At 42.1% G+C, this 26,376-nt stretch overlaps 1 protein-coding gene and 1 long non-coding RNA gene across 5 annotated transcripts; one reads left to right on the top strand and one right to left on the bottom strand.

Moving 5' to 3' along the window:
- Positions 1,153–22,947, top strand: HNRNPU. 4 transcript variants are annotated; one of them, XR_002336237.1, is made up of 16 exons: positions 1,213–2,104; positions 2,951–3,062; positions 3,151–3,224; positions 5,117–5,256; positions 6,485–6,584; positions 6,984–7,096; positions 7,790–8,053; positions 8,322–8,441; positions 8,858–8,986; positions 9,365–9,533; positions 10,288–10,542; positions 10,850–11,034; positions 11,365–11,436; positions 16,913–16,983; positions 18,851–18,947; positions 19,515–22,947. It is a non-coding gene; the product is annotated as a heterogeneous nuclear ribonucleoprotein U (long non-coding RNA). The 4 variants fall into 4 exon arrangements; XR_002336239.1 differs by having other exon boundaries at positions 1,234–2,047; positions 19,515–20,314; XR_002336238.1 differs by lacking the exons at positions 16,913–16,983; positions 18,851–18,947; positions 19,515–22,947 and adding an exon at positions 11,884–13,003 and having other exon boundaries at positions 1,153–2,047.
- Positions 20,819–26,376, bottom strand: LOC100739755 (cytochrome c oxidase protein 20 homolog). The gene is made up of 4 exons (XM_005653791.3): positions 26,209–26,376; positions 22,124–22,238; positions 21,960–22,023; positions 20,819–21,069 (listed from the first exon to the last, which is right to left on the bottom strand). Exons 1-4 carry the CDS (start codon positions 26,248–26,250, stop codon positions 20,931–20,933), a joined length of 360 nt encoding a protein of 119 aa, XP_005653848.2. The 5' UTR covers positions 26,251–26,376; the 3' UTR covers positions 20,819–20,930.

The following is a 26,376-nucleotide window of genomic DNA, read 5'->3' as shown; positions in this document are numbered from 1 at the left end:
AATTGGGGCAGCATTATTCTGCCAGCTAAAGCACCAAGCAGTGTGTAAAGCTGACCTCCTTAGTCAGAGATAAACTAGACTAGAACATTGGCTAGCCCCTGTGCAGATTCTACCGGGTTTAATACTTGTCTCTATCACAAATCTAAATTCTGGCACTGCTACCTAAAACTTGAGGAATGTAACACACGTTTTATTTAGTAAAGAGAAAAATTAAACGTCGAAGGCACACTGAAATAACATTTCTTTTCGGGAGTGATTATTTTCTATTTACAAAATCACAACCCTTTGTTTTGCATAAGCTTTTATTAGGGTTTCAGCATAATTTGGTCCAAAGTATTTCTGGAGACACGGGAATAGAATCAAAGTGTGTGATCTTAGCTGGGTCTCATCCTCATTGTCAGCTACAAGGACTTTTCATAACTGGACGACCAGATCCTAAATTGGAATAAATCTTACAGAAGGTCCGTCTTTTCGGTTGGTAGGTAAAGAAAACACAGAAATGCAATTCTGAGGTTTATTTAACTTCTTTGGCTGACAGTGCCATGACAAGGCCGGCAGAGTACGCTTTGCAGTATGGAGTGGAGGACACGCTCCGGAAAGCAAGCATCTCATCTTTGAAGGCTTGCAGTAGGGGTCGTGGGAGAGACAAAAGAAAGGCCCTGCTTGAGTTTAAAATTCAATCCGCAAGGCAGGACTTAGAAAAATTAAACCAAATATTAAGCGGAAGAAAATCCCCTGCGTATTGTAATTGCCAATTTGTGTTGCACAAATCAAAGCTGAAATACAATTTTAAGGCGTTTTAAACAAATAGCTGGAGAAATAGATAAGACAAATCTAAAATGGAAGAATAGGTGGCGGAGTCAAGTGGAAAAGGCCAGTCTGAGGACTAAAAGCATTTGGACAGAAGGGCTGGAAGGCAAAGAGCAAAACAAGCCTCGACACCAAAGAGCTGGAAAGACCAATAGATGTTGCAGTGGGTCGGTTTAACTGAAGGCGGTTTCCTCCTCCTCCATTTGCTCGGCCCCAATTGGAAGCGCAGTGCGCGGCGCGGCGCCGCGCTCCGGGCCCGCGATTCGGGTGGGGGCGGGAGGAACTGGTGTGGGCGGGGCGGGGCGAGCGCGGGCGCTCCGCCGGCGCAGGGGCGGGGCGGCTATATTACGTGCGCGGCACCGCTCCTGCGAGAGGACGTTGCGTGCTCGCTCGCGCTAGGCGAGTCTCCGCGTCTCCCTCGCGAACTCGGTGAAAGGAATTGGCGCCGTTCGACACCAGGCGGGTCCGCTCTGCAGCACAAACCCACCTCCAGCCGCAGCCGCAGCCGCCGCCCGGGCCGAGCAGCAGCCGCAGCCGCCGCCAGTGGCCGAGTGAGCGGAGTCCAGTTTGAGCCAGCGCCTAGCGGTGAATCGGGGCCTCACCATGAGTTCCTCGCCTGTTAATGTGAAAAAGCTGAAGGTGTCGGAGCTGAAGGAGGAGCTCAAGAAGCGGCGCCTGTCCGACAAGGGCCTCAAGGCCGAGCTCATGGAGCGTCTCCAGGCCGCGCTGGACGACGAGGAGGCCGGGGGCCGCCCCGCCATGGAGCCTGGGAACGGCAGCCTAGACCTGGGCGGGGATTCCGCCGAGCGCTCGGGAGCAGGCCTCGAGCAGGAGGCCGCGGCCGGTGGCGACGAGGAGGAGGAGGAAGAAGAGGAGGAGGAGGAAGGGATCGCCGCCCTGGATGGCGACCAGATGGAGCTCGGGGAGGAGAACGGCGCCGCGGGGGCGGCCGACTCGGGCCCGATGGAAGAGGAGGAGGCCGCCTCGGAGGACGAGAACGGCGACGACCAGGGCTTCCAGGAAGGGGAGGATGAGCTCGGCGAGGAGGAGGAAGGCGCGGGCGACGAGAACGGGCACGGGGAGCAGCAGCCTCAACCGCCGGCGGCGCCGCAGCAACAGCCCCAGCAGCAGCGCGGGGCCGCCAAGGAGGCCGCAGGGAAGAGCAGCGGCCCCACGTCGCTGTTCGCGGTGACGGTGGCGCCGCCCGGGGCGAGGCAGGGCCAGCAGCAGGCGGGAGGTAAGAAGAAGGCGGAAGGCGGCGGAGGCGGCGGTCGCCCCGGGGCTCCGGCGGCGGGTGAGTGCTGCGTGGTTGGTTGCGCGCGGCGGGAGGCCCGCGCGGGGTGGGGACCGTGCCCAGGCCTGCCGGAGCCCCGCTGGGGGAGGGGAGGGATGCCCCGCCGCGGGAGGGCGCCCCCGGGGGGGCGGGGGCCGCGGCGAGCGGGCGGGCGGGGAGGCCGCGGGGAATCCCGGATTAGGCGTGAGGCCTCGGCTCGCAGTGTGACGGCGGCGGCAGCGCCTCCATTATGTGGCTAGAGCGGGAGGGGGGAGCCCGGGGGGGGGGCTGCAGCTGCCGCTGTTGGGGGAGGAGCCGCGGCGGCGCCGCTGCGCTGCGTGCGCGCGGTGCGGGCACATGTCTCCGGGGGGAGGGGAGGCCCGGGGCCCCGGCGGCGCGCCGTGGCGGCTCCGGGCCGCGGTATTGTGCAAGGCGCGCCGGGCTCGGCGTGACGTCACTTCCGGCGGGCGGGGCCGGGCGGGGCTGGCGGCGAGCAGTACAATGCGGCCGCGGGGAGCGCGGGCCCGGGTGGGGGAGGGGAGTGCGGGCTGGGCGCCTCGGCCCCTCCCCCCTTCCTGAACTCTCTCCGGGATACACGTGGGCTCGGGCCTGGGCCGCGCTAGTTTTCATTAGCTTTCTCGAATTTTCGAGGGGACGGGCAAAATTAGCAATGTACTTAGTACTGCGTCACTAATTCCAATCTAGTTCCAAGCCGATTGTTTTTTGAATTCGCGTTTGAATTCTCGATTGAAACTACTTACAAAAATGAATTGGGAAGTCGAGCTTTTTGGAACTTCAAAAAAAAAAGCTTTTTTTGTTTGTTGTTTCGCGACGTGGTGTCTTATAAGGTGGTGTCGTGTATTGTAGGAGACGGCAAAACAGAACAGAAAGGCGGAGATAAAAAGAGAGGTGTTAAAAGACCTCGAGAAGACCATGGCCGTGGATATTTTGAATATATTGAAGAGAATAAGTATAGCAGGTAGAGCATGCTAACCAAGTTTTACTTGTCACCTGTTCTTTAGTTTTTGGTGGGGAAAGCTGTATCAAGAGACAATTCTGTCTTTCAGAGCCAAATCGCCTCAGCCACCTGTTGAAGAAGAAGATGAACATTTCGACGACACAGTGGTTTGTCTTGATACTTGTAAGTGAAGTTGTTTCGCTCCCCTTCCCCAGTTGTCAAATGTGGTTTTTGGTTCCAAGATGTTAGAAAACTTAATGCCTGTAAACAGTTCTTTTAAAAGTAGGAAGATGAGGGCTTATATTCAGATTTTGGTCACTTGATGTTTATTACAGCAGTTGTATTGGTAATTGTATAGGCATTAGCAAATTGATAATTTTTTTGGTATGACTAAGTTCTCATTGGTAGGAATGTGAAATCAATGCTAGTGTTTGATTGTCTAGCTTATGGAATCTTGTAACCTGTAACTTGTTTCTATAGGCTTCTTTGTAAAGTAACGTCTTTTTTTGTGGAATTATTTTAAGTGAGCTATTTGGGCTAGTTAAACATTTATTAATGACTTTTCCCATTAGCACACAAGTATATTCCCTATTCTGAACGGTTGTAATATTATTTTCTCAATAACTGCTCTTTTGTTCTCAATTCCAGTTGAGTAGCTGCTGCTTTAACATAAGTTGATTTCTTCCAAAGACCTGGGGCAGCAGCAGTGGCCCCATCACTGGGCCACTAGCTTTCTTCAGCAGCGAATGGTATCAATGGCAGCGCTGTAAATACTGCTACTTTACCCAGTTGGGTTGCAATTGAGTACGAGGAAGTATTGCAAACCTCCGAATGGGCCTTGGCTGTCAGATTTCTAATTTTTAAAATTAAAAACATTGCTGGTTTAGCAACTTGATCAGAAAGTACAGTTCTTTCTGTGATGAACAAGTCAAAGAGTAGAAATGCTTAGAGATAGAGAGTTGAAGCTTAGATTCTCATGTTTTGGAATACTGTTTATATACAGATAAGTAAGACAGGCATAAATATAATTCTTGATTTCTTATTGCATAGGCTTTATACACAGTAAGATAGTGGAGTCTTTATTTTAAAATTGCACATAGAAAAGTAGTTGATTTGAATGTTTTGTTTTAAACTCAGTTGCTTAAATATTGGCAATAAAGCAGTCGTTCAGGAAGGCCAACCCTAATAGCTCGTGACCTAGAGATACCAATTTGATAAATGCACTGTTGAACTCAAATACGATTTGAATTGGAAATTCTGTCAGTAACAATCAGGAATTTAAAGAGTGAAGCTAATTTAAGGAGAATTCCAAACCTTAGGTTTAATTTCCTGTCACCATTAAAAACTTAGAATACCTTTCTAATTTAGTGCTCCTCAGCTGAGAACTCAGAAGGTGCATGGTAATGAGTCAGTGACCCAAAGGCAGCTAGGTAGAAGACATTTGAGGTTTGGATTATTCCAGAGTGTGTATTCTCCATTGTTAATGATAAACAGGCAAGTTTGGGGAAAGGGGGGACCTAAAATGCTCCGACAGTAACAGTATTAGGCGATCAGGTTTGTATTGTAGGTTGGGACCACCTTCTTAAAAGTTTCAGAGAATAATTTAAGATCTAAATACCCTGGTGTTTTAAAACTATAAAGTGCAGGATCAACAGCTCATACTCTTATTTTAAAATACTTGGTCATGGCCTCCCTTCAGTTTTATTGTGGCACTGGTAAATTCTACCTGGTCTGGCATGCTTCACTTTGATTTCCTGCTATCCTCTACTGCTTGCCTCTAAATCAAGGTAAAGAGCAGAGCCAGGTATGTATTAATGTCACATTGTCTTGATTATTCTATAAAACACACACTCTAAACCTTGATTTGTTAGTTGAATAGGTAGTGTACATTTTAGTTCATAATTTGGCAAGAGTGACTTGGCGGGAGTGGGGCTGAAGCTGAATTAGAACCGCAGCATGACCTGTAAAAATGTGTGCAACATTAAGAAATGTGAAAATTTAATGACAAAGTTTTGTCTACAAAGCAGATAAGTTTATATTGGATATGGGAAAATTTGCATTTGATATAATTGCAGATAATTGCGACCTACATTTTAAAATATCAAGAGATCGCCTTAGTGCTTCTTCCCTTACTATGGAGAGTTTTGCTTTTCTTTGGGCTGGAGGAAGAGCATCCTATGGTGTGTCAAAAGGCAAAGTCTGTTTTGAGATGAAGGTAAATGGCAAATTTTTTTTTTTTTTTTTTTTTTCCCTCTCTTAACCTTTGTTGGATGTTCCACTTGTCTGGTGCTGTTAGATGTTAGTGTTAACTTAGTTTTTGTGGGTTAGGAGAGGGACTTGATAACAGTTTAAATTTTGTTACAACAAAAGTTGCCATGTACACCAGATCTATCCTTCATTTAGGCTGTTCCTCTTTTTATTTTTTTATTTTTAATTTTTTTTGTATTTTTGCCTTTTCTTGGGCCATTCCTGAGGCATATGGAGGTTCCCAGGCTAAAGGTCTAATCGGAGCTGTAGCCACCAGCCTACACCAGAGCCACAGCAACTCGGGATCCTCAACCCACTGAGCAAGGCCAGGGATTGAACTCACAACCTCATGGTTCCTAGTCGGATTCATTAACCACTGAGCCATGATGGGAACTCCAGGCTGTTGCTTTTTTTAATCAGTCGCTTGAAAGGCCAAGCATTTGAAAAAAATACAGTGGTTGGGCTCTTGTTTTTGTCCCGGAGGAAAACACGATAGTTAAAGGGATACTTTAGTTGGATTTGAGATTATGTGATTTTGACATTAATGCCCTTCTAAATCTCAACCGGAGAGTTCACACTGGCGCAGCAGAAATGAATCTGACTAGGAACCATGAGGTTTCAGATTCAATCCCTGGCCTCGCTCAGTGGGTTAAGGATCTGGTGTTGGTGTGAGCTGTGGTGTAGGTCGCAGACATGGCTTGGATCTGGCGTTGCTGTGGCTGTGGTGTAGGCCAGCAGCAACAGCTTCAGTTGGACCCCTAGCCTGGGAAACTCCATAGGTGCGGCCCTAAGAGGGCAAGAGACCAAAAAAAAAGTGAATCAACCAAATACCTAAATCAATTTCAAGTTCTTATAAATGTTGGTAAGGGGGTAGAGTTGGTGTCTTTTTTGCTTTTCTAGGGCCGTACCTGGAGCATAGGGTTCCCAGGCTAGGGGTTGAATCAGCAGCAGCTGTGACCTATACCACAGCTCACAGCAACTCTGGATCCTAAACCCACTGAGCAAGGCCAGACAGGGATCGAACCTACGTCCATGGATTTTAGTCGGGTTCTTTAACTACCGAGCCATGAAGTGAACTTGCTAGTGTCTTTCTACCTAGTAGTCAGAATAATTAACCCATTGCCCACATGGACTAAACCAGGGTTAGTTTAGTGGTTTATCATCCTTGATTTACAGTTGTGTGTTTTGACTTGCAGGTTACAGAGAAGATCCCAGTAAGGCATTTATATACAAAAGATATTGATATTCATGAAGTTCGGATTGGCTGGTCACTAACCACAAGTGGAATGTTGCTGGGTAAAAATTTTTTTTTAATGTCTGTGTACTCATGAGTGTTTAGGAATTGATTTCAGTAGTTAGAATAGAAGACATTCTATACTTTTCTTTGTCTGGTTTTATACATTCTGCTAATGTTGTTAGAGATGAATAATAACATCTAGTATGCACTGGCTAAGTTTTAATTTCTTTTTATGGTTACTTGCTTTATGACTGGTTGAAATAGAATGTTATCCGGAGCATACAGTTTGTCAGCCGGTTAAATAACTACCTAACTTTGATTATTGGGTATAAAAGTCAGTGTAAGTCAAAGTATATTAGGTGACATACTTCATCGTCTCTCTTGAACCCTACATCTTGAATATTAAAACATGTGGGTCATTGGACTGTTGATTTAATGAAAGGTAATTATTTTCTTAGGTGAAGAAGAGTTTTCTTACGGGTATTCTCTAAAAGGAATAAAAACATGCAACTGTGAGACTGAAGATTATGGAGAGAAGTTTGATGAAAATGATGTGATCACATGTTTTGCTGTAAGTCATAGCTAATTTATTTTGTATATATAAATAGCAAGTAGTTGAACTGTGTTTGTTTTGGGGTTTTTTGTTTTTTTTTTTTTCTTTCTTTCTTTTTTGGTTGTGCCCAGGGTATGTGGAAGTTCCCAGGGCAGGGAATAAACCAGAGCCACCAGGAAAGTCCTGAGAGGTTTTTGTTTTGTTCCTTTTTTTAAGGGCCCCACCCATGGCATTTGGAGGTTCCCAGGCCAGGGGTCCAATTGGAGCTGTAGCTGCAGACCTACACTACAGCCATAGCAACGCAGGATCCAAGCCACATCTGCAACCTACACCACACCACAGCTCTACAGCGCTGCATCCTTAACCCACTGAGCAAAGCCAAGGATCAAACCTGCATTCATTCTCATGGATACTAGTCTGGTTCATTAACCAGTGAGCCACAACAGGAACTCCTGAGAATACTTTTCAGTTATATTAATGTCAGCTTCCAATACTAATTCATTTTGACTGAAAACCACTTACCAGGAAGTTGATCTGAAAATGTAATCTTTTAGGGCAATATTAATTTCTGATTATCAGAAAGCTCTTCAACATTTAACCTAAATGTTTTCCACAGGATAAGCTTCACTCCTAAATTGATTTGGGAGGTTTCTTTAAGAAGGCGTGTAAGAAGCAGGTTACAATGCATTAATTTTTTTCTCTGATTAACAGAACTTTGAAAGTGATGAAGTAGAACTCTCCTATGCAAAGAATGGACAAGATCTTGGCATTGCCTTCAAAATCAGTAAGGAAGTTCTTGCTGAACGACCACTCTTCCCACATGTTCTGTGCCACAACTGCGCAGTGGAATTTAATTTTGGTCAGAAGGAGAAGCCATATTTTCCAATACCTGAAGAGTATACTTTTATCCAGAATGTCCCCTTGGAGGATCGAGTTCGAGGACCAAAGGGGCCTGAAGAGAAGAAAGATTGTGAAGTAAGTTACTTAAAAAAAATAATGAGTTTTTTTTTTTTTTTTTTTTTTTTTTTGAAGATTGCTTTTGCAAAAATGACAGAGTTGGATGATTTAAGTTATAAACTGCCATACATGTTCTATTGATTTTTCTTAGTCTTCTCCCTTTATAGGTGGAGTGTTAAGTTGTCCACAAAAACACATTTCCCGTTGAAAGGCTCTGAGAGTTTAGATACGTAAACCTGGTCTTTGTGCATTTTAAAAAATACTTAAAGAATTCTTTCCATTGTAGGTGGTGATGATGATTGGCTTGCCAGGAGCTGGGAAAACTACCTGGGTTACTAAACATGCAGCAGAAAATCCTGGTAAATATAACATTCTTGGAACAAACACCATTATGGATAAAATGATGGTAAGTAAAATAGGCAGGATCTGTGCCTTTTTAAAAGACTAGAAGGTGTTCTAGATAATCCTTTTTTTGTCTATTGTCTTTATCAGTTTGTTAGTATCTTAAAGATAAGAGTGGTTGCTTACCTAGGGTCTTTAGGTTAAAACTGCCTTCCAGTGACTAGGCTTCATTGTTGGGTTTTTGTTTTGTTTTTGGCTGTTCCCCAGCCAGGGATCCCAAACTATAGCAGTGACCCAAGCCACAGCAGACAAAAATTGCCAAGATACCAGACATTCACTGAAATTTTTTGGAAATTTTTTGAATTCTTAAACGTTGAGTAGATAAAAAAGAAGAGTGTTGGGTGTTGTTACATGATGAAATCTTTTGTAGCAATAATAAAAATATTTGAATTTTAAAATACTGCCTACTTTTGAAAATAGGTGGCAGGTTTTAAGAAGCAAATGGCAGATACTGGAAAACTGAACACACTGTTGCAGAGAGCTCCACAGTGTCTTGGGAAGTTTATTGAGATTGCTGCCCGTAAGAAACGAAATTTCATTTTGGATCAGGTAAGCTGTAACTTTAAACTCAAAAAGAAAAAAAAAGTCAGGAGTTCCCATTGTGGCGCAGTGGTTAACAAATCTGACTAGGAACCATGAGGTTGCAGGTTCGATCCCTGGCCTTGCTCAGTGGGTTAAGGATCCCGCATTGCCGTGAGCTGTGATGTAGGTCACAGACTCGGATCCCACCTTGCTCTGGCTCTGGCATGGGCTGGCAGCTACAGCTCTGATTGGACCCCTAGCCTGGCAACCTCCATATGCTGCGGGAGCGACCCTAGAAATGGCAAAGAGACAAAAAAGGAAAAAAAAAGTCAAACTGATGGATATTTACTCATAGAATTAATGCTTGGGGTTATAAACTTACTTTTTTTTTTTTTTTTTTTTAAGACAAATGTGTCTGCTGCTGCCCAGAGGAGAAAAATGTGCCTGTTTGCAGGCTTCCAACGAAAAGCTGTTGTAGTTTGCCCAAAAGATGAAGACTATAAGCAGAGAACACAGAAGAAAGCAGAAGTCGAGGGAAAAGACCTACCAGAACATGCAGTCCTCAAGATGAAAGGTAAGAAATACAATTGTACGGTTCAATAGTCGGTTTTTTTTGGGGGTGGGGTTGGGGGGGTTTTGTTTTTTTTTGTTTTTTTGTCTTTTAGGGCTGCAAAAAAGGATGGGAACTCCCAATATTCCATTTTTAAAAGATTTTAAAATTTATTCTCTTTTTTTGGTTGTCCTGTGGTATATAGAATTCCTGGGCCAGGGATCAGGCCTGAGCTACAGATGTGACCTATGCCACGCCACAGCTGTTGCCAGATCCTTAACCGACTTTGCCAGGCCAGGGATCAGACCTGTGTCCCAGCGTCTCTAGCGACACTGCAGATCCTATTATGCCACTGCAGGAAATGTTGCTCTTTTTTTTTTCTCCCCTCCCCTTTTTAGAACCGCACCCGCAGTATATGGAGGTTTCCCACCTAAGAGTCGCATTGGAACTGCAGCTACCACCCTGCGCCATAGCAGTGCCAGATCCTTAACCCACCAAGCTAGGCCAGGGATTGAACCTGCATCCTCATGGATGCTAATTGGGTTTGTAACGGGCTGAGCCACAGTGGGAACTCCCCTAAATATTCTTATTTGAGTTATATCTATAAAAAATTTTGTCAGTGATGTTGTTTCAGGAGTTAAAATAACTCTGTAAACAAGTTCCTATTTAGAAAGTACAGTTAAAACATCTGTAGGTAATGTGTTCAAGAATTAAAGCTGTTTGAGAATTGAGGCTTTAGAGTTGTGAATGTCTGTGTAATGCGTTTTATTTCTTGTAGGAAACTTTACTTTGCCAGAAGTAGCTGAGTGCTTTGATGAAATAACCTATGTTGAGCTTCAGAAGGAGGAAGCCCAAAAACTTTTGGAGCAATATAAGGAAGAAAGCAAAAAGGCTCTTCCACCAGAAAAGAAACAGAACACAGGCTCAAAGAAGAGCAATAAAAATAAGAGTGGCAAGAACCAGTTTAACAGAGGTGGTGGCCATAGAGGACGTGGTGGATTCAATATGCGTGGTGGAAATTTCAGAGGAGGAGGCAAGTTCACTTTGAGTGTTGTTTTTTTGGTTCATGATCAAAGCAATTGGTAACCTATATATACTCTTAGTTTGGGTATGTCTCATTTAACTGATTTTAACATCAACAGATTTCAATCTCATATCCTAGCTGTCCTAGTAACTATAGTTAAAATCTTGCTGTGATTTGGTCGTACACGCCGAGGCTGTGCAGATGGTTAAGTAAAATCTTTGTCTTCTATAATAAAGGAACGGTCCACGATAGCCCTAAAATGGTGTATGTAGAGAAGGTATGACACAGTATTACATGAAAGGTCTCTTGTTTTCAGCTCCTGGGAATCGTGGTGGATATAATAGGAGAGGCAATATGCCCCAGAGAGGCGGTGGCGGAGGCGGAAGTGGTGGAATTGGCTATCCATATCCTCGAGGCCCTGTTTTTCCCAGCCGAGGCGGTTATTCAAACAGAGGGAACTACAACAGAGGTGGAATGCCCAACAGAGGGAACTACAACCAGGTAAGTTAGGATCCCTGCAGAGCTGCTTCTCTGTTTTGGGAAGTTAAATGACATTACATAGCTACAGGAAGAGTTGTAAACAGCGGCATTATATGCATAGTGATGGTAAAATGAGTCAATTTAATTGACATTGATTTTTCAGGTTCGTTAACTAGTAACAAGTAGATGATGTCACATATGACAAATAAATAGTATCACCTGAGAGCAAATGCTGCAGCCAGTGCTCAGAGTTTTCATGGCTGGCAGTCTGTCTGTTTCCCTGCCTTGTGTCCCCTTTTCTCCCCTAACAACTTGTGCTTTGAATTCTTAAAGGTTTTTTCTCTTTTGTAGAACTTCAGAGGACGAGGAAACAATCGTGGCTACAAAAATCAATCTCAGGGCTACAACCAGTGGCAGCAGGGTGTAAGTAATTCCTTGTGTGCTTTTATGTACATTTAATTGTACTTTGAGTTCATAAGAAATCAATCTTGAAAACTTGTTTATAAGTGTTACAGGGTAAGATGTGAGTTGTGTTGCAGCTGTTGTAGCCGTAATGTTATCTTTTAAAGGCAAAATAGGTTGGAGTTTGCTGTAATGTAGTATTTTTTAATGAAGTAATATTATTTAATACAAATGGTTCTTTTTACTGTTAGCTTTACTTGTATAAACTAACCAAGTCATACTGTTTCCTCTTGTAATGTGTATTGATAATGGGCTATTAATACTAACTAAATCTGGCTTGATAAATCAGAGGTATGACAGGTGTAAGTTTGTTTCCAGCAATTACTCTGAATTAGATTGTCATTTCCTAAAAGCAGTTTGAGTGGCTTATTGATGTTTTTTCTTTAAAAAAAAAATTTTCTCTTACAGCAATTCTGGGGTCAGAAGCCATGGAGTCAGCATTATCACCAAGGATATTATTGAATACCCAAATAAAACGAACTGATACATATTTCTCCAAAACCTTCACAAGAAGTCGACTGTTTTCTTTAGTAGGCTAACTTTTTAAACATTCCACAAGAGGAAGTGCCTGCGGGTTCCTTTTTTAGAAGCTTTGTGGGTTGATTTTTTTTTTTTCTTTTCTTTTTTGTACATTTTTAATTGCAGTTTTAAAGTGAATCGTAAGAGAACCTCAGCATTGTGCACGATAAGAGAATGTGTCAGTATTTCAGGGTTCTACATTTTATCTGTAAAATGTGACTTTTTTTTTTTTATCACAACAAAAGTAAAATGTTGCTTTGTACCTGGTGTCTTTTATTAAGAATTTACTCCCCCCATTTCTCACAGAGATAACAGTCGGGAGTCATTGTCACAATATAATAGAAATGTTAGCAACCAGATTCATGTAAGGACTGAGCAGTCCTCATGAATTGCCTAAGACTCTGTACTGCTCATGTTACACTCCATCCTCTCTGTAGTCTGCTGAGTAGTGGAGGGGTAAGCTAAACAGTAGTTTTTGAAAATAACTGGGAAGGCTCTTTTCTTTTTAAATAACGGTGGAATTTGTATAATTGGGAATGAAGGTAAAATTTGGAACTAAGATAGAGAAGATGGAGTGTATGTAGACGGGCTGTTAAAAATGTAAAACTTGGTTGCATTATTTGTGGAGGCTCAAACTTGTGAAGGTTAAATACCATAATTTTTCCATTTGTTCTGCATTTTGATTCTGAAAAGAAAGCTGGCTTTGCCCATTTCTTATTAAAAAAAAACTTGTTGTAAATCCAGTTGTCTAATGGGATCTATATGAAGTTAGCTATGTCTGTATGCCCTTCTCCCACAAAATACTGTATAACTAGTGTGCTTGTAGTAGTTAACTCCACCATCTTTGTAAGCTAATGAAATTGTGAGTCACCCATTTATATCTTAATTTTTAATCATGTCAGTTCTTGAATGGGTATCTCCTTAGCCTGCTGATTTCTTTTTCTTTCTAAAGAAAGTGGGTGGAGAAATTAATTTAGACGTTTGTTTGCAATAAAAAGAATTCATTTTACTCTCGTTTTGGGATTCTCGCCATCAAGGTTCAAAATCCCTTTATGACTCTCCCAAGAGGAGAACATTTTAAGTGTGTGCTTTCTGGACAGCTTATTCTTTTACTCTGTACTTGGAACATTTAGGTTTTAAAAACTTAAATGTGTATGAACTGATTTTTAAGTATGAAGTAAAGTTGAACTCTTTCCTTCCCCTCACCCCCCCCAGATGACTTTAACATTTAATGAGGGGAAAAGGTACTGGCTGGGAGAAGTTAACACTCTTTACAAGAAGTTTATCATCTTTACAAAATGCTAATGGCTGTCCTCAACTGATAATTTTATATATACATCTATAAGACATGAAACTCTGGGAACAGATGCTTTTAGAAGCCATCATGCAAGCCAGTCATTGATTTCACTACTACACAACACTGCTAACTTAACTGTAGTTATGTGATAACATTAGATCCCCTACTTGTAATTTTATTGGGTTTGCACAGAACACTTAATCTTCTAAAGGACCCTCACTAATGTGAAGTGAGGAATCAGGAGTCAAACTGTAGAACTAAAAACTTGACATCAGTCTAGTGTTTGGTGTTTTAGGTTGCTTCTGGTAAGTACAGGTTTGTTTATATTTCTGATTGCTTAGATTTCTGTTTCAGCCGTTTTAAATCAGATTTTTAACTTATACTCCTACGAATTTTCTTTCTACAAGATGAGCTGGAGTTGAGTTTTCTTTGGTGTAGGTTCAGTTGAATTTTTGGCACAAAGGCTCTACTCTACAGTAGTAAACCATGGGAATACTTAACAGTGCAAGATAGCGTCTCAAGGGCTCTTGGTCTTTTTAGCAATTAATGCTAGCAACCATTGGCATGAAGCAGTTTCAAGGTCAATAGTAATGTCTGCATTTGTATGAAAGTAATAACAGTATTAAATTAAGAGGGAGTGCGCCATATGGTAAGCCAGAGGGATAAAGATCGAGAACCGCCAAGTTTGGCAGAACAGAATCTTTAAACGAGAAACTTTTATTGTCCCCCCCTCCCCTCTGGCAAGCAAAACACTGAATAACCAGACGTGAACAGGTACAGTTCTGAGCAGATGTCCCAACTATACCTTGAGCGAATTCACCTGTGAGGGTGCTCTTGGTTTAAGGGATGCTCTCACAGGAAAGTTTTATAGATAGCAAGAATTGGATTAGATTGATTACTTAATATGAAAGCATAAGGAGGTTAGTCAAGAACAAAAAATTCTTTTAAGATAGAAATGATGAAGTAACTGAACTGTGGAAACTTGCTGCTGGGAGGTTACGTCTTGTTACACATATAGGTAACACATACAGCCTATATGTTACACATATAGCCTTTGGTGGAGGTCTCTGGCTCTGACCCAGGAGGTGGAGACCAGCTTCTGGCCCTAGTATTCAGACAGCAAGATGAAATCTTGAAGGAGTCAAATCAATTTGACATTGAAATGACAGAAGGAAGCCCTATTAAATCCTTAAAACATTTTAAGTTCTCATTTGCCTAGGATAGAGCCTGTCTAAAAATAAGTATGAAACTAGATGCCTTGAGCCACTAGCGACAAGGTATTAAAGTTTTTCAAAGACAGTTTTCTTGGAAATTTTTTTTTCCAGCAAAGAAAACAATTATTATTTGAGAGGTATTTTTTGTACCTGGTGGGAATTGATATGCATGGACAGATGGTGTTCTGTATTTGCCTCAGTTGTGGGAATTGATCTTTTGAACTTAACAGTGGCTTTTTATTCTTGGATTATTTTTATAACAGGGCCCATAGCACAAATAAAAATGAGATATCCCTAAGGCCGGTGATATGCACACCTTCGCATATAGAGAACTGATTGATTGTAGATGCTTTTAAAGAGCTAAAACCAGAATAAACTTAGTCTACTAAGGAAGGCATTAAAAAGTGGAGCCTGTAGCAGAGAATCGTTAACTTCTTTCCAACCCCCTAGAATACTCACTGAAATATTCTTCTGGAAGGATAACTGATAGTCTTTAAAAGCCATTTTTTCTAAAATTATTGAAATGGTTTGGATCTAAATTTTCTTCATACTTGTGGGGCTCTGAAGTTGAGGTGTTTATATAATGGTGTGGCAGTAAGTTGCAGTGCTTAGTTTATGTACTTAATGCTTGAGTTTTAGGGGATTCTTAAATTAGTGCATTGAGTAAGAATCTTTCCAATTGCCTCACATCTCTAAGCAGTGATTTGAATTTAGGTAAACCATGGTCTCTTCAAGTCATTAACTGCCGCAACTTAACTTAAAAATAGTTGAACTATAGTATAAATGATAGCCCGATGTGGAGAACCTTTTCTTCCGGATAATTTTTAGATTGGAAGGTGTTTGGCCATACCTTGTCATCCATAACCTCTACACTAAAACATGCAGTTACTAGATTTAGCCAGTTTATGGTGCTTGAGCCTAAATAGGCTGCTCTGCTCCCCTGTTTTTAACTTAGTACCACAGGTACCTGTTTATAAGACAGTTATTTAAAAAAATAAATTGTCTGCCTAACTGCTGTTGAAATGATGCTTGTCTTAATTAGTCTTTCTTACTATAACCTTGATATCTAAAAAGTAAACCCTTGAGAATTACTTTGGAAGTGACCTACAGTAATGATATGGTATGTGCCCCTGAGTATGTTGAGGCAGGGAGAAAAATTAAAATCCAGACTCCCCAAGTATCTTAATGTTAATTTTAAATCTAAGCTTATGAAATTGGACAGTTGAAATAACCTACTTTTTCTTTATGGTCTGTTAATTGTGTATACTGTATATGTCCTGGTCGTGTTTAGTAAACTTCAACCATGCAGACAGAGCTCAAAAACTTGAGAGCTCTAGGTAGGTGGGAAATGGCTAACAAAAGATGATACACTTCTCTGTACTTTCACACCTTAGCAAGTTGACTGAAAATAATAGGGATTGGATATGTTTAGTTTGCTGAAAGAATTTAGTCCATGAGGAAAAGCAGATTGGAAATAGTCATGATGTTAACCCCAAATTATCAGGAAATTTAACATGTAAAGGATGTGCAGTTAGACTGGGAATGTGCTATCAAGTTTTTGGCATTATGTAGATGCAATATTGGAATAAATGCTGCAGAGAAGTGATAGGCCAGGACATGACTAATCCTTTGGTTAGGTGAGTTATTGGGACAAGAACTTAATTGTATATAATGTGTAGTAATTCCTAATTGTTAACCTAGGGGTATTAAAATTTTTTTCTCCTTTTGCCAGGGATCAACATACACTTGGGTATGGGAAACTATACTGTAGTCAAAAGTGATTGCACTAACAGTCCAGGCAAATGGAGAACTGTCCTATGGGAAGGTTTATTTAATTTCTTACTTATTCAAGTGTCTCGCTGAGCTATCCCAGAGGCACAGCACTTACTCCTGAACATGTCTGGCTTGGGTTACTGCCCAAGTGGACATTTTGCAGGGGTTACAGGCCTGGAAAACTGGGGTCCAACCCATAAACACCGAACTATTCATGTTCTTTCCTGCCAGTCCTCTAATAGTCCATTCCATGAACCTTACAGGAAGTAAAATTACTTTTGCCCAGTCAAACATTTATACTTGCCAAGACTTGAAGAAGCACCGCCACAAATTTTAAGAAACAGTAAAAAGCAATAGCAACCAAGACCTTTGAGGTGGCCACTGCAGACGTGTAACTTGGGTGGCATACATAGAGAAAATGAGATTAATACTTGAGAAGAAGGATTGATGCTTCCTTGCGTAACAGTAAATTTTGTATGGTAGCTGCTAATAAGGTATCCTTTTATCTTGCTCTCTAGTTAAGGGAGATGAGAGGTGTTAAGTACAACCAAAAGTTCCAACTTACTATATTTTTTTTTTTAAAGATAAAGCAGAAAATAATGTGCTGATTTAAATTTCATCTCCTTTTCCTTAGTCTGTCCATGTGAATGTGCTGTGTGGAAGAGTAAAAGGGCCCAAGTAAATGTGTTCCAGTGATTGCAATAGGTATTCCAAATTAATTGCTGCTTGTACATTTAACACTTGTTATTGGGGCTGCACTTACTTTGACAAATGGGGAAAGGGAGAATATCGGTAACCAGATGGATAGACTCTAAAACAGGAAAGAAAGGTTCTCCTAATACCTCCTTTGCATACCTGAAATGTGTGTTAGCAGTCGGTGGTCCTCTTGTGTAAGTTGAAGGCAGTACATGCAAATAGAGCAAAGTCCTTTGAAAGCCAGGTCCTTATCCTAATGGTTCCAATTCCTTCTGTTTACTGTTTTATACATGTTTCAGTGCCCTTCCTACTTGTAGTTTAAATGCTTCCTCACAATGTTCAAATGCAAAGAACACCCTCTGTCCTTGGGTTCCCCAAGTTGTCCTACCTCTATATTAAATGCATAAATACTTTGAGCTTACAAAAACTTGGAAAATTGATTCTTTTGGATAATGGAGTGATGTAAATTTATAACAGAACATAAAATCGATTAGAAAGTGAACTTAAAGCAGGGCTTTGGCTATGCTAGTGCAGAGTATGTACTTTAATTGCCCTGAAATTATCTAAAGACTTGATAAGCCTAGAAGAAATTCATTTTTCCCACTACATACTCCAAAATAGTGTGTTTTGGTGAAGTGAGAGGACTTGGGTGCTGTACTGAGAAGAAATAAAACTATCGGGATCTCCTCAGTGAAATACAGCTCTGTATATAATGGCTTTGGAAGAAAAGACAAGGTAAAACCATTTCTGTTCATCTGAGGAAAAAACCCCATAAAACTAGAAAAGTGTTTCAAAAACAAAGAATTTAGACATGATTTCGAATGATTCATTCTCATAGTCTTATTTTTATTGAAACTTAACCCTTTGAGAAACCAGTATATGCAGATTTGAACCCTTGGGTAGGTCATATAATGGGTGTTTTCATAATTTAATGAGAGTTCTTTCTAGAAAAAAGGTGGGACAGATAGCACCTGTTAAATTGTTGTGAACAATAGAAACCTTTAAATAGTACTTACAAGATTATACTTGGAAAAATTGTTCTCTAGAAAATGAAGAGTTAAGGTGAATGCAGTGGCTGTAAAGACAAGTATTTGCAACAAACTGAGTAGTGCTCACATCACAACCTTTGGAGAATTGTAAACTTTAGTTTTTGGTCCCTAAAAGCTTCCCTATTAAGAGAAAATTTAAAGATGAAACTTAATATACAAAATAGTTTGTAAGATACTAATATTTGGGTGGTAGAGGATATTGTTATATATTGTACTGACCTGATCTGATGACCCCTGGGCCATACTTTAAGATGCTTCCAAAAATACGTTATTCTAGAGGGCCATTAAAAACCACAGCAATCATTGTTATTTTTTCTACTTTCCTCATCAAGGTATTCTGCTTACCCAAAATATAGTGTATATTAACATGACTTTGAAGGGGATGCCCTAATCCCCCTCCACCACAGATTTTTACCTAGGAATAGAGGATTCAAACCCTATTTGATCCCTAGCTCTTTGCTGAAAAGTGCATAAACAGGAATCCTGAATTTATTATATAGACCTCGAATTATATAATCGAAGCAAAGGGGAACCAGCGATGGAGTAGAGGTACGTAGACTGAAGAGATGCTTGCAAATCAAATAATGGTGCTAGGCATAGTCAAAATTTCTTGTTGGCAGACTCCGTCAGTATAAAATCAAAAGTCCAGAGAAAAGCTAGTTAACGTTAAATTCCCTGAGGTCCCTTTACAGAGGTAAAGCAAAGAGGGAGGGGTAAGAGGGGGGTGCGGGTTGCATAAAAAAGCACTTGGAGATAGTTTAGGTAATGATAGGTAAGCCCACAAAAAGTTTTAAACCTACTAATGACGACAATTCTATTTTAATCAGCTATTTAGCTGGTACCAACTGCTCTATCACCTAGTATGAAATTTCGGATTTAATGGAAGGAAGCAGTGCAGCTGGAGGCTCCCAGTGGGTGTGGAAGGTAGGTAACTCAGCTTAAACTTGGGAAAATGTAAGTTTTGGGATGAGGGGGACCAGTGAACATTTAGTAAATCAACATGTTGACTGCTGCATATGAGATACTTGATGGGAGATGTAGAGATGGAAAAACTGACAGTTACAGTCAGTGGGAGGTGCCAACTACTGGGTCACTACTCTTGAAACAAGTAGAAGCGCTTAAATGAGGCGGTGATCTAAGTTAGCAAGAGAATGGACTGCCACCAAGGAGGTGGAAGGCATTCTAAGAGAATGAAGTATGAGCAAAGTATGAATTCAGTTCCCGGCGGCCTTGGCTTGGCAAAACTTCACACAGTTTGAACCTGAAGTTGGATGGCAGAGTGGAAGATTGGTTTGGAGGGACCAGAAGCGGCAATGTCAAGATCAACTTGGCGGCCTTACCGAGGGTGTTCAGTAGCAATGTAATGGATCGTGTTACATGGTCCAATAATTGATTAGTAGTTCAAGAAGGAAAAATGCTAAGGATAGAAATTCACGAAATGACATTTGAAAAGTAATCCAACTAAGTATCTGTACTTCTGTTTTTATCCAGATCTCCAGTTATGCAGTCATTTTGCTGAGAAAATGAACTAACCTTGTAATTGGTGAAGGCCTTGGAAGTTTGACCAGCCCAGCCCAGAGAGGTTTCTCTTACTCAGGGTAAGATCTAATCATAGTGGCTCAAGCTAGAAGGGATTTGAGTTACTTAATCCATTTGCTGACTTTATGTCACATGGTTATTAAACTGAAGCTGAGAACTTTAAGTGGCTTCACACACTGTTAAATATCTGACTTGATGACTTCTCAGTCTCTGGCACCCGGACTCATGCAGTGAGTGCTGCCTCTGACCTTGGGTCATGGAGACTGCACGCAGCTTTGTGTCAGCAACAGTAGGCAGGTGATCTTGCAAACTGCATTCTCCTAATAGCCTTCCCTAATCAATGTCCAGGTCCTTCCTTTGGTGGCTGCCAGATGGTTAGGATCAATAAAAATCTCTTAGAGCATGTCTGGCAGTCACTCATTTGGTAACACACACACACACACACACCTCTTAGGACAGCCATGAGAAAGTGGGCATGGGAGGGAAAATGCTGCCTCTCTGCTGAGGTGAACCAGAGCAAGCTCCACCTATCCTGAAAAGGGATAATGGAACAGAATACAGTTTCAAGACATCTGTTCCTTGCTCTGCTTAGCTCACTGTGGTAATCAGTAGGACCAATAATAAATAATGCCACTATCTTAAGACACTGGTGTCTTTTTTCATATTTATCATTCCTTAGGAAGGTTTCTGAGCTTGTGCTTTATTTTTTGAAAAGTAATGTTGATATTAAAACTGTAAATGAATGCTGTGGATTTTGTTGGGTGTGGAGTTTTGTTTTTCTATCTCCATGTCTTTACATTAATATGACTAGTTCTGCAGTTTTTTCCTTTGCACCAAACATGTTCTGAAAATACTTTCATGCATACCATGTGCATATTTAAATTCTACTTAAGTAAAAAACACTTTCCTACTTGAAAAAAGTATTTAGACCAGCCAAAAGCCTTTGCTGAGAGATGACTTGCCTGTTGGAATGGAAGAATAGTGTCAAGCAGTGGGGTACATTTTAAAAATAACAACTGCAAAGTGACAGTCTATAATTAGTTTTAAGTCTGATAGAAACCAGGAAGTAGCCCTTAATTTTTAACAGGGTACAGTAATAGCAGTTGTCATTGGTTCTTAAGGCAACCTGAGAATTTGTTGGACATCGGTGCTCACTGCTTACTGCAGGGAACCATGTGGAACACTCGGTATGCTACGTATGATGAGATACAGGACCACAGTAATGGGGTAGATAGTCAGAAACCTGTGGAAAAAAGACAACTTGACACAGTACTTTATTTACTTGATTGAAAGCTCTCTCATGATACATAAAATGTTGCTGTAGTTCACACTGAAGTGGTTATCTGGGTTTTCTATGCTCAAGACTGCTCAATGGCTGCTGCCGCTCCCGTTGGTTTTTCTTTCAGGATCAAGGTGGGTACTTTCATATAAAATCTTGTTTTTAATTCCTTCTCTGGCAACTCTTTCCTGGATTCTTAGCTTTGCATAATTATATCTACAATGGAACCTTGTAAGGAGAACATGAACAAATCAATATAAATAAAAGATACCAGAGTTCCCTTGCGGCTCAGTGGTTAAGAACCTGACTAGGAACCATGAGGTTGCGGGTTTGATCCTGGCCTTGCTCAGTGGGTTAAGGATCCAGCCTTGCCATGAGCTGTAGGCTGCAGTCATGGCTGGGATCCTGCGTTGCTGTCGCTGTGGCGTAGGCCGGCGGCTGTACCTCTGATTCGACCCTAGCCTGGGAACCTCCAAATGCTGCAGGTTTGGCCCTAAAAAGAAAAAAGACCAAAAAAAAAAAAAAAAAAAACCCACAAAAAAACTAAAATTTGACGTTTATAATCGAAAATTGTAAATGCTTACAGATGACAGTGGTTATGTACACATTCTTAAAGTGGCTTATTTATTTACTTATTTTTGCTTTTTAGGGCTGCATATGGAAATTTCCCAGGCTAGGGGTCAAATTGGAGCTGCATCCACCAGCCTACGTCACAGCACCACTGGATCCTTAACCCACTGAGATGAACCCTCATGGATGCTGGTTGGATTTGTTTTCAGTGCTCCACAATGGGAACTCCTTAAAGTAATATTTTTAGATGTTAAATGCCATAGGCAGGGATGAAATGTGCATTTACGTTAATTTTTTAAAAAGTAGAGTCCTTCCTAAATGAAGTATAAACCCTGACAGGGCATTGATGCACTAATGGCATGCATTCATCTGTTCATCTGACAAATGACATGTGTGTTTATATACATGTTTAAAAGATTTGAGATGTTCCAGCAGTATTTTGTAAGATAAATATCACTGAGGGTGGGAATTGCTCTGAGTAGAACATATGCTTGGAATTAGATAAACCTATCACAGTAATGGAGCTTCGTGAATTTTAGCACACATACCAGCATCCTAAAGTTACCAAGATAAATCCTCCTACTGCAACATCGCATGATCTTCTGATTCTACCTGTCAAGGAAGCATAACCACTGTAATTATACATTACATGTTATATATTGTACTTCATTTTTTTTTTAATGCAGAGGGAAAAAAAAAAAAAGATACTCACTCGTTAACAAAAAGTGTCCAAGGCCAGCCACAACAGATCCCAGCGAACCATGTAATATTGATTCCCGTGCACAGGGTGTGTTCTCGACATCTAAAATTCCTAGGAGCTTAAATGGCTAGGAAAAATAAGAACCTAGTTTGAACGAGAAAATACTTCAGGGTGGTTTGGCAAAGATTAAGATCGTCAATCATCCTGCTTTGATATATAACACAGCTCTAAAATGGAAACCTTGAGAATTTGACCAGAAAGTCCTAAGTAAGCAGCAGGGTAAATTAAATCTCCATTGGTTGGGGCATTAAGGCATGCCATAATTTGTTGACTGGTTTAGAGAGAAGGGCATAAAGTGTTTCATGAGCTCTTTAAACTGTGTAAAGTCATGTGGAATTTGGCTATCACTGAAATTAAAAAGTACAGTTTCCTAATAATTTGAGAGGTATACATGGGGGAAATGAAATTGTTCTAACCATGTTGCTACACTGCTCTTTTTAAAGTCCTTTAATGATTTAAACGATCTAGGTAACGAGGTGAGCCTCAGTTGTGTTTGTAAGAATACATGTTATGACAAATGTCTGTTTCCTTGCTGGTGTCAGACTTGATTAGTTTAATTCTTTGTTGACAGCACACGGTAACCACTTTGTATGATGAAAAAAGGTGGAAACCTAGAGGGTTGGGTTGTCTCAGCTCTGGCACTAACTCTTGTCAACTGTACAATGTATTTTTTCTCTCTGGCCCCTATCTGTAGTGAAACGATTGGGCCAGGTAGTAATTCCTTCTACAGTCAAGATTTGACTTGGCGCCTAATAAAGCAAAAGTTATTTACTCTCTTGGGTCACTCTCTTCCACATTTTTCCTTTGTCTCGTCTGTTCACCACCACCCCAACCCCAGCTTGTTTTACCTCAAGAATATAGCAGGTGCTTGTTAAAGTTGCAGACTTATTTTAAATGCAAATTTTTCCATATACTAAGGGATTAGGATTTAATTTTTAAAGACTTTTAATTTACCAAAAAGAAAAATCTCCCCCTTGGGTCAAGCCCCCAATGGAATTTATGGTCCCAGAGAGTGTGAGGTTCCTTAGCTAGGCCATTGTCCAGGGATGGGGGGGCGGGGGGTTGGTCTCCTGCCTCAGAAGCAAGCAGCTGGATGGCTTTCCCATTTAGGCAGAGATCTTAATAAGCAAAAGGAACCATCAAGTGTTGGCCAGGGCAGGCCAAACACCGCATGTTGGGGGTTGGGGGGCGTGCAGACTTTTATTTGGATTCCCTGGTGTGACCCCAGGATGCAGTAGAATCTGCAAATATTTCTTGACTGGGGGTGGGTGTGCTGCATTCTTAAGCTCCTGCATAAGGGAACTCATCCACCTTAGTTCTCTACCATGTGCATAAAATGGTGCTGCTTCAGTCAGCTGGGTAACAGCTTTTTGGAGATGTTCAAATTCCACCCTGAGATGCCAATTCAAATAGGCCATTGGCATTTATGTTTGGGAAACACGGGTTGTCTCCCCACCCACCCTGGGAGAAACTGCTTTTAGAGTTAAATGTTTGCAACTGGAAATAAAGTGCCCTTTTAAAGTGTCTTCTAAAGCCAACATGTGGACTAGAGGCCAAGGCTGCTGCTACATCATCAACAAAACTGCCTCGGTTGGATATGGTCAGTAGTGCCAAGGCGGAGAAGCCAACGCTGGCCTAATAAACAGCCTTGTAATTTGGAGGTGCTAAGGGGCATTAGTGCCAGGCCCTTTATTTTCCCTGTTTTTAAGTCTGGCCTCTTTGTGATGATACATCGGAAGCAGGCTCAGGGTTTAAGTAGAAGGCTAGTAAGTGCCGCAGAGTGCTCATCAGTGTGACCCTGAAAGTCTCCTCTCTTGCAGCAGGAAAATGGACATCAAGCTACATATATGTAGGGAGTAGCAGAAACAACTACATAACTGCAATGTGTATCAAAACTGGTAAGATGTACAGAGACTGTTCTTAAGAATCAGTACTAGTACAGAATTGGCCTCCTGGTCACTGGTCAAGTGGAGTTTAGACTCCTGATGACTTAAAAGCAAGTCCAGAATACTGTATTATTAAAGTCTCCAACATATATAATGTTTTTGAGAGGACACAGAACTGTATGATTCTTGTAAATAGAGGGTCCAAGCCTAAAGTCCCTTTGCAACAGTGAAAGGTATAGGCATTCTTTTATTCCCCTAGTCTGCAAACTTAAGGTTTACCTGCTAATAACAAAGCCTTAAAACTAAAATTACAGGCTTTTTTGGGGTAGACTAGTATTTTTTAAGCTTGAATTTAGAAAGGCGGCTGCAGCTTTACCAGTGCACTCTGATGGAATTAAGGGAAGTTCAAAAAGATTTCTAAGAAGAAAGCCATTTTAATAATTTATAGGGAATAGAGCAGATGAAATCAAGAGCTGCTTCATCTCCCACTGCTAAATCTATCTGCCTTGATGCTCATATTCTGCCTTTTGTTTGGAAGGAGGAATTGGCCTTACTTTTATTTAAAAAATAGTTTTCGGAGTTCCCATCGTGGCACAGCGGAAACAATCCAACTAGGAGCCATGAGGTTGCAGGTTCAATCCCTGGCCTCACTCAGTGGGTTGGGGATTCAGCATTGCTGTGTGTGAGCTGTAGTGTAGGCGGGCAGCTCTAGCTCTGATCTGACCCCTAGCCTGGGAACCTCTGTATGCCACGGGTGCAGCCCTAAAAAGCAAAAACTAATAATAAAATGTCTTCACTGTGCCTTTGATTAGTCTTTGGACTCTCAAGAACTCTACTTCTGTTGTTGTCCCTTGTTTACTTACATTTATACTTAATGCTCTCTGGTCTAGAAACATGCAAAACAAACCACCCTTCTCTTTACAGCCCCCTGCCACCCATCCAAGCTACCGTCCCATTTTTCTGCTCCTTGTCACTGCAGAACTAAACTTCTCCATTTAACAAATCTACTATCCCTTTTAACTCTTCAAGGAGACATTTATCCGTGCACTCTGGAAACAGCACCACCAAGGTCTCCTAGAGGCAACCGTTCTGCAAAATCCATCATATCCCACATCTCCGCACATGTGGCCACAGAGTAGGTCTTCGATAAATATTTGTGAATAACTGATCCAATGTTACTATCTCTATAGCTTACTATTTTAAGGTGGGTTTTTTTGAGGGGGGCATTATCTTTTCATGAACACTTGTTAGCTGCACTGAGGATATCAAAACTGGGTCCCCCGCTCTTAAAAACAAGACAAAGATTGACTTCCAGTCTAACGATACGGCTGTGTACAAGGTGTCCTGGCAGGTGGAGGCAGAAGCACCTGTCTCCTTTAGGGAGTCAGGAAGCCCTGCAGGGGAGACCAGAGACGGCCCTGTTTAGATTTATTCAATCCACCACCGGCAAAGCATCGGAAGAGCCGAAGGCTGAACCGCCAGCGTTAGGTAACAACCTTCACATTTCCAGGCCAAGAAATTCGGATTTTAACCTGAGAGCAATGGACTGATACGACTGGGTTTTAGACAGAGAAGTGAAATTATCCATTTTACAGGGGAGCCCACAGGGGCCAGGCAGGGCAGGAAGGCCAGCGACGGGAACGATCGGGTCCATAGAATCCTGCATACTCCACGTGGTCGAGCGAAAGGGTAAAGGAGAAAACACCTCAAGCGTTTCATCTGACCCTCCAGTTCTCGATATAAACGCACTCGATTACCTTTCCCAACTCCCCTAAGTTAAGCGCTTTCAGTGAAGCATAGAGCCTGCTGCACAAGGCAGCCGTCCTCGGGGAATTTTGCAATCTCTTGACTAACAAATTACAATGCAAGACAAAATATTCCCAAAGGGATGAGTCTGTGAGCTGCAGTAAATTACCGGTACCTGTCCCCTCATCCTCCTCGTGTATGTCATTAAAGCCACGGCAATTAAGGTAAAAAAGGGACGGAAGGCGGGCGGGGGGGGGGGTCTGTCCGCGGGCAGAGAAGCGAACGACACGCGCTCCCGTCTGGGTCTCGCAGCTCCAGAGGCCGCGTCCTTACGCGCCGCGCCCGCCCGTCCGGGCCTCACTCACCCCCGCCCCCAGCCCGCGCGCCCCGCTGTCCCCCGGTTACCTTCCCCTTCCCGGGCTCGCCGGGTTCCGGCGTGGCGGCCATGCGAGCAGTCGGCGCCTCCGCCCCGCCCCGCCGCCGCCGAGGGCCGCCTCGAACGGACGCCCCGCCCGCGTCCTCGCCCCGCCCGCGCCCGCGCAGTCCGCCATTTTAGGGAACGTCTCCCAGTGT

The sequence above is a fragment of the Sus scrofa genome, chromosome 10 (assembly GCF_000003025.6).
Source record: "Sus scrofa isolate TJ Tabasco breed Duroc chromosome 10, Sscrofa11.1, whole genome shotgun sequence".
NCBI classification, from domain to species: domain Eukaryota; kingdom Metazoa; phylum Chordata; class Mammalia; order Artiodactyla; family Suidae; genus Sus; species Sus scrofa.
Note: the sequence above shows the minus strand (reverse complement) of the source record. Positions and strands in the feature narration are given on the sequence as shown.

Coding starts and splice junctions, on each gene's coding strand:
- LOC100739755 (XM_005653791.3), bottom strand. CDS start 26,250: ATGGCCGCCACGCCGGAACCCGGCGAGCCCGGGAAGGGGAAG. Junction 22,024..22,123: donor TGGACACTTTTTGTTAACGA/GTGAGTATCTTT, acceptor CTTCCTTGACAG/GTAGAATCAGAAGATCATGC. Junction 21,070..21,959: donor TTGGTAACTTTAGGATGCTG/GTATGTGTGCTA, acceptor TCTCCTTACAAG/GTTCCATTGTAGATATAATT.